Source organism: Convolutriloba macropyga, chromosome 4 (assembly GCF_964194025.1).
Source record: "Convolutriloba macropyga chromosome 4, txConMacr16.3, whole genome shotgun sequence".
Taxonomy (NCBI): domain Eukaryota; kingdom Metazoa; phylum Xenacoelomorpha; order Acoela; family Convolutidae; genus Convolutriloba; species Convolutriloba macropyga.
Genome location: NC_134471.1, coordinates 29,626,393 through 29,637,409, shown reverse-complemented (window position 1 = coordinate 29,637,409; position 11,017 = coordinate 29,626,393). Strand labels below are relative to the sequence as shown.

The window sequence follows — 11,017 nt, the reverse complement described above, 5'->3', positions numbered from 1 at the left end:
TTCGAGGACTTTTTCTTTTTTGTGATAAAAATTATTAGACCTACTGTATGCTACGAACTAGTTCTGCCTATTTTCTACTCTGCAGTTAGTTTTGACTTCTGCATTTTATGGCATTTGCTTGCTGCTTACTTCGAGGACCTTTTCATTTTGTGATGAAAACTGTTAGACTTACTGTAAGCTATTGATATAGAAAGGTGCAGCCCACAAAGAGTATAACTATGTTACTTACTTAAAAATTTACTTTATTGTGATCAAGTTAGATTCTGCAGCGAAGTAGCTCAAATCAGTTAATTTGAATAGAAAATCAGTTCATACATTGAAAGCATAAAAACGACTCTCAATCATGGTGTCAGAGAAACAACCAGAGAAACAATATCTCCTCAGCGAAAAAGAGGAAAGCCAATCATCGGTTAGCGACAATATACAACCCTGGGCAGATTTCAATCCTCAAACTGAATATTCACCCAGTGAGGTGATAACAGAAATAGGATTTGGGAAGTACCAGATCATTTGGCTGTTTATTGTTGGTTGCTCTTTCCTTGGAGGGGCTTCTACGATCCGGTTACAGGCAGTTTGGTCCTCTAGACTGTATATTGAGTTGCAATTGACACCCACTCAGGAGTCTATTTTAAGTGCTGTATCATTCACAGGACTCATTTTCTCCCCTGCTATTTTTGGCTGGCTTTGCGACCGGATTGGACGGAAGAAGTCCCTGATTCTTGCTAACGCGTTGATGCTTTTCTGGAACTTGATGACATGTGTTTGGGAAAACCTTGTTTGGATCACTTTGATGAGATTCTTGGTTGCATCGTCGAAAGGTAAATAGGTTGAGTTGCTCCAGTCTACGATGCTGCCCACATCAATGGCATAGTCCCCAGGGTTTGGTGTGGATCCTTAAATTAAAATGTTTTTTTTTTTTAATTTGTGAAAAATGCCTCAGATGACGCTTTGAGGGTGCTTATTATTTTTTCCTAAAACTCATTTCGGGAGTTCAACTTCAAAAAGTTGGCATATAGTCTGTTAGAGGAGATGTCCAAACTCCCACAATAAAGCAGCTAATAAAATCGCTCTGATTGAAATGTCTTGTGTTACAAAAACCCAGATTATAAATGATATTTCTTACATAATCTCATACGTCAAAACAGAAAAATCTAGTACAGAGACTTCCTTTTCGCTGGGCTCTAAATTTATTTGAATAAATCTTGGTTCTGTATAACAACTCTGTGAGTGTCATTTATAAAACCAAGATAAAATAAAACAGTTTTTCAACTGATATATTGGTCTTTCTATGGGAATTGTAACGGCTGCTTTCTTATCAAAGACAAGAGAAGCTTTACACAGACCACATCGTTTCACCGGCTGAAAATGTGTCGAGATATTACGGTTTTGCTGTTAACTTCTGATAACTTCATTATCAGCTATACTGTAGATTACCGTTGCATTACCTGACACTCAATTAGTTCCAGTAATAATGGTTCGGTTTCGCTATTGAACTATATGTTTCTCCTAGAATAGCAAAACATTTTCAAGTTTTCTTTGATTGAGTTTTAGTTAATAACTCGAAACTGTAAGATCCCCTATTTCCAGCTCTAGAAATCTGTCTTAGCAATTATTTAGGGCAAATAATTTCAAACTCCGATTTAATAAATTTTCGGAGAATTTCGGACTTAACGTTTGGACTAAACCTTCAATTGCTTAATAAAGCTTTAAATTTATGTATGCTAGACTAGGTTGAAGCCAGCAGGTGAAACTGACTCTGCACTTCTTTAATTTTTAATTGCTCTGGAAGTTTGTTGTTCAGCAGAAAATATTTAGAAAATCAAAGTTGATTCTCTATTCTCAAAAATTAAATTACTTTGTGCTCATCAATAATACCGATGAAAAGCAGCGACATAATATAAGAATGACTAATTTACCGGTCAAGGTTTGCGAGTTAGTACGCACGGTACGTCAGATTGTTAGAACAGAACTAACACTTTTCAAAGGCAATCAATGGGCCAAAGCAGTCCCCTCCAACATTTGTGAAGGCTGTCGAAGCATCTAACCAGTCTTCTGGTAAATCTGCCAATAGTGCTGCTGTCGTCATCTGTGCATACTTTTTCTTGATTGATGTTGCGGCTCTTCTGTCGCCAACGATCCACAGTTTTTCTGAACAATGTTTCCTTCAAAGTCTACAACAAAATTTGTTCTTGTGCTAAGAAGAAAAATTCAACTGCATGTTGTTTCTATTTTTGCAATCATGGATGCTTTGGTTGAAATCCAATTGACTTAGGCGTTTTGATGCTTTGGGCTCGATAAAATTTTGCAACTTCAGGGAAGAGGGTAAATTGAAAGATTTTTTTAGCTTTTTGGATTTTGGATGGATTTTGCAGTTTCTTCAGATTTTGGACTTTATTTGTTCAGCAAACTAGTCCTCGCGCAGCTAATTAAAGATGACTGCAATTGCTTTTTCCCTTGTTTTCTATGATTGTTGTCAGTGGGTGTTTTCTGAATTCTAGCTGTACCTATGTCATCGTAATCACTAGCCCAATAAAATTGTTGATTCATTCCCATTGGGTAATGGGCAGAGATCAGGTTCACCTGCTTCCTCTCCTCCCTGTCTGGTTGTTTCAACCTGTCGACTGAGTGAGCCAATCACTTTTTTGTCTAAATGTAGATTGCTCTGGTGCCAATATCGGCATTAATGTTGATACCTCTCAATTTTTTGTTCTATGAGACAACAGTTGTATCCAATATAGCAACCATTCGATTGGTCACAAACTCTTGCTGTTTACGATGGGGGCTGCATATCCAATACAAATTTAAATTTGAATCTGAGCAAAAATTTTACGTCTTTTTACCTCCATATCCACTTCCTCGACTGTCTGGTCCTTCAACCTCAATTCCATGACTGCTGCTTGCACCTCCTACCGTGGTATGGAAAAGTGGCTCGTGTGAGCCATTCTTCATTTTACAATAACAAAAGCTAAGTCCTCTAATTGTTCTTTCGACTGGAAACGTAGAACAGCCTGTTCACACAGTTCCAAAATTGTGTCTGGGGATCCAGCAGCAAACACATGAAGTTGTGTTTTTTCTTCCCCTGCTCTCTTGAAGTATCTTAAAGGGATGCTTTTTTCAGCCTCAACTGGAAGCTGTTTTTCACATTTAAGAAATATGAATGCTTCGCCAGGTTCTATTTCTTTGTCTTCATATTGTCAATCTTAGTCTAAGTGTATTGCATAGGTTTTATTACGTGGTAACTGATAAAAGCAATAATCATGTCTGAGGATAGCAGTAAAAGAATCTTCAGTAAGTTATTGCATTCTCAACTTCTTCGTTGTCAGACCGTGGTCCATGCCATTGGCCCGACCGAACAGAACCTAGGCCAGTCCGTTGTCCAGACAATCGGTCAGACCATTGTCCAGACCGTGGGCGACACCAAATAGACCCTGTGCCAGACTGTTGTCCAGACCATTGGCCAGACCGTTGCCCATACCGTTGGCCAGACCGAACGGAATTTTGGCCAGAGCGTTGTCTAGACCGTCGGCCAGACCCTTGTCCAGATTCACTATTCACTATGAGTAATTTTGTAGTTGATTTCGAGTCCCGAACACCTTGTTAATAGCTAATCTCAGAGCTTGACCAGGCTCAACAGTTTCTTTGATTAGCCTTTTTTGAATTTTTCGAAATTTTTGTTCTGTGTTTCAGCTATGAACAAATCTCTAATTAATATGTCCTCATCACTACCCGGGTCACAATTATCTGATGGTTCCTTCAATTTCACAAAGAAGTGTTTGATGAACCCTCTTACTTGTGATATTTAATTTTTGAATTCATCACTTTGATTAGTGCGTGTTTTTAGGTTGATATTTTAGTGCGTGCTTTTTAGGTCGGTGTTTTCTTTGTGTGTATTCTAACGAATCATTATTTTAAATTTATAATTTCTAGGTCGTCTTCTTCTGTTGATGCGCTTCTGACTTCAGTCAGCTAGCAGAGTTATTGAAACACACAACGCAGAATTTTTAGCTAGCACGAACTCTTCAAAGAAATTCGAGATCTGCAATACCTCTCTGTCTTGGTTTCTTCATAGGTAGTTGAGAAGTGAACTCTACTTCCTGATTTTTTTTGTATTATAAGATCAAATGGGAACCCGTCTGTCTATCTAGTCAATCGGCTCTGGTGTATTTTGGATCCATTCTCTTTTGGAATTGATAACACGGCTCGGTTGTCCATTTTTACCGTAAAATGCTTCGCGTATAGATAATGTGTGAAATGTTCTACTGCCCCCACCACACATAATAATTCCAGTTAGTTTATGCTACACTTTTGTTCTGCTTGATTTAGTAAACTTGATGCATAGGCATTAGCTTTCCATCCGGATTCTTGCTCTTACTCTGATGAAGCTCAAAAGCTCTTCACTCAAGCTCTTCGATGCATCACTCTTGCCGCTTGTTGGAAGATTTGGATTGTAGTGTGTCATTTTTTTTATTTATGATGCTGCTTTTATGTGTTGTAATGTTCTTTGGTGTGCTTCCGTCCAATGAAAAGAGTTCTTACTTTAGAATAAATCGAGCAATGAAGCGATAGTTTTGCTGAATTGGGAGTAAACTTTTAAATGAAGTACATTTCTAAGAGGTGACTTCTGACTTCAAATTTTTAATGGTCGTTGGTCGGTTTAATTCCCTGATGGCTGAGGTTTTGCCACCTGTGGATTTAATTTCATTCTATAATTTGTCGGAACACCGTCATGTGATCTTCTCTTTGAGAAATGACACTTTTTCAGATTAACTGAAAAATGTGTGTTGGACAAACCAGTTAACCTCGTGTCCATCGCAATTTGAAATTCGGCAGGCATATGGTTTGTCCATAGAATCTTTCGAAGAATCTATAGGTTCTCGTAGCTTCTCCACTAATTATGTTAAAATTACAATGCTTCACAGTGTCAGGATTTAATAGGATTTGGCTATACGCAAACTTCAAATTGGCCGTTGAGAACCATGCTAGCCACTCTGAGTTTGGATCCGTAATCTGTTGTGAAACCGTGTCGATTAAGCATTCTTTGAGGCTTTTAATACTTGTTTTTAAGAATAGCCTGATTCAAAGCTTTAGAATATAGAGCCAGTTTTATTGATTTGCAACGCTTAAATGTAAGTATTTTCGGGATATGAACTCTTGTTCACAACAGTACTTTACACATTCAAAATTCCCCTCCTTCATCAATTTCTGAAGTACACTCTCGACGTCCGTTTGGTGTGTTGGAACCCTGCAACCAAGTTGATGCATTGCTTGTTAGTTCTTTTGATGTTTGATCGGATAATATGCGATATCGACTTTCTCATTCTAATTACCAACTCTGGAAATTTATTGTTGCCAAAAATAACTATTGTCCGATATGCTTGTACCGTTTAGTAAGTCTCTTTTGATTCTCTGTCTTCTGAGTCGGATGAACTCAATGCTTGAAGTAATATCATATATAGTTTTTGAAAATATTTCCCTGCTTAATAAGGCTTTGAGCCAGTCCGGAAGAACAGTGAGTTCTACTCTCCACCCAATCCATCCGTTCCTTGAATTATAATAATAATAAATAATAATAATAAATAAGTATCACAAGAGAGTGTTCCCAGGTTCTTGATTGGAGAGTTAGTTTATTCTTCTTGACCTACCACATATGCGTAGTATAGTCTTCATCAGAACTTGAATCGTATAACAAATAATGATCAAAATCAACTTTATTCTTCTCGCCTTCAGCATCTACTTCAGTTGTCTCCTTTTCTACCTTGTTCACTGTCCTTATTGACAAACTTCATATTTTCTTACCCCTGCGTACCCTTGCATAATGATTTTTCGCTCCATAACTTCTACAACTTTCTCCAATTGTTGGTCTTTTAGTTTTATGGTCCGGTGATCATTTGAATCAACAGTTTCTACATTTATTTGTCGACTGATTGTTCCAATTATGACTACGTTCACTACGTTCTGTTTTGAAAGAGCCCCAAATTTGTTGTTTAAAAACGTGTTGCCCCGTCCGACGAATGAAATTAGTGAAGCCTCGTCACTCCGTAGAGACGATAGATTGCGTGATTCTAACCTAATTGCGATTGCTATCTCTAAAGCCTTATACTGGTTCATCTGTTTCACGTAGTAATTTTTTTTGAATTTTTGAGTCTCTCGTGGTAGCAACGAGTCGATTTCAAATCAGCTCGCTGTCCAATTCGTTTAATTGGCAGTATTCAGCAAGTTTTTTTCCACTCTAAGTAAAATTGTTCTGACCTTTTTTCCTTCTTCTGTCGACGTGTTAGAAGTGTATATCGATTGTACGTAATATAGTATATTCGAATAAACACAACCTCAAATAGATCCCATATTTCCTTGGTCGTCAATGTCTCTACATATTAATGCGGATGATGTCTGGCATGCATTCGATTGTCTTTTTTTTCCTCATTGAGAGAAAGATAATTATCACATGGTTTGTCTCAACAAAGGATCCTTACATGATTGATGAGTTGGCACTCGTATTCCCATTTTAAATTTGGCTGGGCTACTGGTGTCAGTCCTTCTCTTTCCATAGTAGCCGATGCCTCGAGTACAGCTCCTTCGACCGATGTCTGCGTCGGGTATACCAGTGTGGACCTTCTCGCGACTAACAAATTTTCGAGTCGGATATTCTGATTGGCAGTTATCGCTAACTTCAGTTGGGTACTGCATTTCTCCCATGGATTAGGTGCTGAAGTGGACTTTTCACGATAAGGTTCAATATACCCAGAACAGTGTGTTTTCTTCATTGACTACTACCAACATGCGGGAATTATACTCAGGGAAAATATGTGCTACTAGATGGTGCGGCTAACTGCGATTGTACATACAGTGGACGCTCAACTGGCCACCTCACTCTCGACTGCTTTCGTTCAACAAAACTATTAAGAGTTAAACTATTGCTCACGTTTAATTACCAGACTGAGCATGACCACTTCGTTTGTTCTATAAAGCTGAATGTTACCAATCTATAAAGACAGGGATTATATAATACATTTAGCAGATACTGTAACACCCTTACAGATAGTCGAGTATATGTACCAGTGTATGTATTTAAGTTAAGTTAACAATATTATACCACCAGGTACCGCGCAGCATATGCCTACACTCTCTGTGCCCACACAAAAATGTCTAGGCAAATTTACCTGCAACGTTTGCTGGTAAGTAAAATTGCAGGGAACATTACCTGCAAAATTACCAGCAGAAACATGATACGTGCAATTTACCTAGAATACGTTACCTAGAATTTACCTGCAAACTCGAGGTATGTAGATTTTCACGTATAAAACATTTAAAAACTCTGATTGTAGTTTGAAATAAAATTCCTCATCGGACGATTAGAATGATACAAAGTAAGTCCAAGCAGAAAACTTTGAAAAATTCAGCAAAAATTATTATGCCCTATCAGCTATAATCATAGCTGTCTGTAAATAGTTTTTGGCATGCTCCTCTTGTTGAATTGCAGGTATTTGAGATTGATACTCTTACCAAAATGATTGATGAAATAAATGGTTTGTCAATATCGCAGCTTACTCAAAGCAAAATACAGGAAGCTTTCGACGAAGTTGCTCTCAATAAATTAATTGAAAATCAAACGTCCGAAAGAGAAAAAGCTCGTTTATTGTCACTCTCTCTGCCTCAAACAGAAGCATGGTTATCGGCAGCTCCCATACCGGCTCTCGGCCTCCATCTGTTTCGTGCAGCTGTGAAGTACAGAATTGGCGCTCCCATATATGAAAAAGAAATGAAGTGTCCCTATTGTAAAACAGGATCTTTGGATACACTCGGTGATCATGCTGTTGCATGTCATGGGCGGGACGATATGATTTCGCGACACGACCGCTTAAGGGACAAAATTTTTTCCGCTTGCAGCGCTGCCAACCTGTCACCAGTTTGCGGGGAGAAAAACCTCATACCAGAAACGATTTCTCGACCTGGAGATGTGTATTTACGTTGTTGGTCTGCTGGGCAACCGGCAGCTCTGGATATAACCATTACCTCCCCACTGCAACCCAATATTATTTCAAATGCGGCGAGGAAGTCTGGTTTTGCTCTGAGAGCTGCGGAAGATAGGAAGTTGGAGCAATATTCCCAACAATGTGCCAACATAGGTGTTCAATTTGTTCCCATGGCTTTTGAATCATTTGGAGGACTCTCTGAATTGGTCAGAAAGACATTGAAACGAATAGCTCTGCTCACTGACAACAGAAGTTTGTACTCAGCTGGTTTATCAGTTGCTTTCAGCAGGCTTTCGCAATCTGTTTCAGTCACACTAATGCGAGGAAACGCAATAATTTTGATAGCAAGAAACGCAGAACTGTGAGCCAGCTGCAAGCAATAGAAGCGTCCTTGTTGTCTCATGACTTTCGACTGTGCGGATTTCAGTATCCCAATTGCAAATCAAATAGTGTTGTTTCCACTATCCTAAATGACAACCCGATTGTGTGGGTTTTACTATTCCAAATGAAAACACGATTAATTAAGTTTAATTAATTATGAGTTTCTATTCTTACCTGACCAAAGTGGGTAGAAAAGAAACATATAGATCATATCTGGAAAACTGAAATGAACTGTTGAAAATTGATATATTAAACTGGTGATCTGCTGTTTTATAAACCTAATCACGGTAACCAAGTTAATTGTAAATCATCCTTTTAAAAAAAACTACTATAAAATTCAAGTGTGTGATTAGATGACGATAATATAGAACAACGAAATTTGAGATTGATTGCAGGTAAGTTGCATTAAAGAACAATTTACTTGCAAGCTAATTTTACGTTCAATTTATAATCAGTTTACTGGCAATTTTTAAGAGGCTAGATTGTTTCTCTTTAAAAAAATTACAAGATTTGAATCTGAACAGGTCAATTTCTGATAAGAATTTTTAAATAACAGTTTTACAGCTTATAGAAACACAAGTAAATTACGAACTGATTTATATCAATATCTTTCAATTGTTCAAATTTGTCAAGATCGGGAACGAGGTTACTGATTAGCATTTTTCCTTCTTTTTAAACCGTCCTATGTAAACAGACTTGCAAGTTTGTTTCAATATAAGCTTTTAATTACACTATTAAAGTACTGTTAAAGTACTGTAAAAAGTACAGTCGAGGAAATGGTAGAAAAATGTTAAGTTTGATTTGATTTAGGAACTTTAACAGCTGGCTTGCTATCCTTGAATGAATGTCTTCCCAAAAATCAAGCTTACTTGGGACCCTTACTGGGAATGCAAGTGTTCGGAGTGTCCACGGGAGAACTGTTGGCAATAATTGCAGGAACGTTTCTGTTGACAGACCTTTCCATTCCTTGGCAGTGTTATCTCATTGCGATGTCTCTGCCTATGATTATTGTTTTATTACTAGCCCCCTTTTTACTGGACGAAACACCACAGTTTCTATTATCCAAAGGCAAAAAGGAGGAAGCTTTCAAAGTGTTGAACAAAATAGCTCGAATGAACAATTCTTTCATACCTGATGACATTAACTTAACTTTGCGCAAATCTTTTGAGAAAAAATTTGACAAGGAACGTCAATGGACCGTATTCCGCGCTACCATGAAGAACTGGGCTTTTCTTAAAGTATGGTTACCACTTATGTTGATAATAATGAATGTGAAAATGATAACCGATGGCCTCAGTTTTTTCATCACGGAGCTTTTGTATATTAATGGTGAAAATGTTGGCGAATACTGCAATGGCGTTACTACTCAAGCGTACAACCTTACGAAAGACGACTATACAAAGTTATGTTTCACTCAAATTTGCATCGTCATATCTATCGCTATCACCTACCCTATTCTCAAATTAAATATCGCTCTCAAAATACAGGGTCTCATATTCTTTTCCATTAACTGTATCCTAATTCTTGCTATGTACTTTTGCCCACGAGTACTTGCAGCGGTATCAATTTTGGCTGTTGTCAGGATTAATATCAACGTCATTCTTACTACATCTCGTTACGCACAGCTCAAACTAAAAGTACCCGCAGAAGTCCAGGGAACTATATTTGGGCTCGGTGGTGGTTTCATAACTGTTCTGGTGCCAATTTTCCCTCTATTAGTCCAGTTATTGTCGAAGACATCGATTCATTATGTAACTACAATTTGCTTTGTATTCACGCTCATTGGAATTCTAGCGTTCATCTCGCTTCCCTTCGATTTAAGCAAAGATTTTTGGGAGAAAGAGCCGCTTAAAACAGACCAAATTGAAATGATGAATGTCACCAATGAGGAGAAACCCGATGACAAGCAGAGCAGTTGATGCATTTTGTATATTTTTGACTCTCATCGTTGATTGTACCCTCCCCCAATTTGTATTTCTTTTCGCTGTATATCACTAGATCCAAAATATGGCTGCATAGCAAACAGCATCGTGTGTTTATGTGGTACAAGTAAGGTTTGTATATAATATGTATCAAGTGTATTGGCACACATATTCGGTGAACGGACAAAACAGTCCCAGACAAAACAGTCCCGGACAAAACAGTCCCAAATAGCAAAATATTCCCAGAAAAACAGTCCCAGACAAAATAGTCCCAAGGCCATTATAATAGCTCTCACACGTATGATTTAACAGGCGGATAATTTAATCCCATGTTCGGTTGTGATAGTTTCATATCAAGTCCCACGGGCCGCTAAGGCATGGCCATGGCCATTAAGTATGTTAAAACATAGGGTAATAGCGACTGCTAATTTGTTGTCGGATTATTGAACGAACATTTCAAAGTACATTGGGTATAATGGCATTAGGTACATTTTATTTGGGACTATTTTGTCTGGTACTGTTTTGTCTGGGACTAATTTGACTGGGAAAATTTTGCAATTTGGGACTGTTTTGTCTGGGACTTTTTTGTCTGGGACTGTTTTGTCTGGGACTGTTTTGTCTGGCACTGTTTTGTCTGGGACCGTTTTGTCCGGACATGCACATATTCACGTAAAAGACGAATAAATAAACAGAATGTTAGTTTTTATTTTGAATTTATATCCCGTACTTAACGCCAAGTCAATA

The 11,017-nt window shown here is 38.0% G+C and overlaps 1 protein-coding gene across 1 annotated transcript; it reads left to right on the top strand.

Moving 5' to 3' along the window:
• Window positions 1-282: 282 nt before the first annotated feature.
• On the top strand, window positions 283-10,509 carry LOC142338374 (putative transporter svop-1). Its single transcript, XM_075388098.1, has 2 exons — window positions 283-818; window positions 9,162-10,509. The coding sequence occupies exons 1-2, from the start codon at window positions 344-346 to the stop codon at window positions 10,268-10,270; spliced, it is 1,584 nt and encodes a 527-aa protein (XP_075244213.1). The 5' UTR covers window positions 283-343; the 3' UTR covers window positions 10,271-10,509.
• Window positions 10,510-11,017: the final 508 nt, after the last annotated feature.

Coding starts and splice junctions, on each gene's coding strand:
- LOC142338374 (XM_075388098.1), top strand. CDS start 344: ATGGTGTCAGAGAAACAACCAGAGAAACAATATCTCCTCAGCGAAAAA. Junction 819..9,161: donor CTTGGTTGCATCGTCGAAAG/GTAAATAGGTTG, acceptor GATTTGATTTAG/GAACTTTAACAGCTGGCTTG.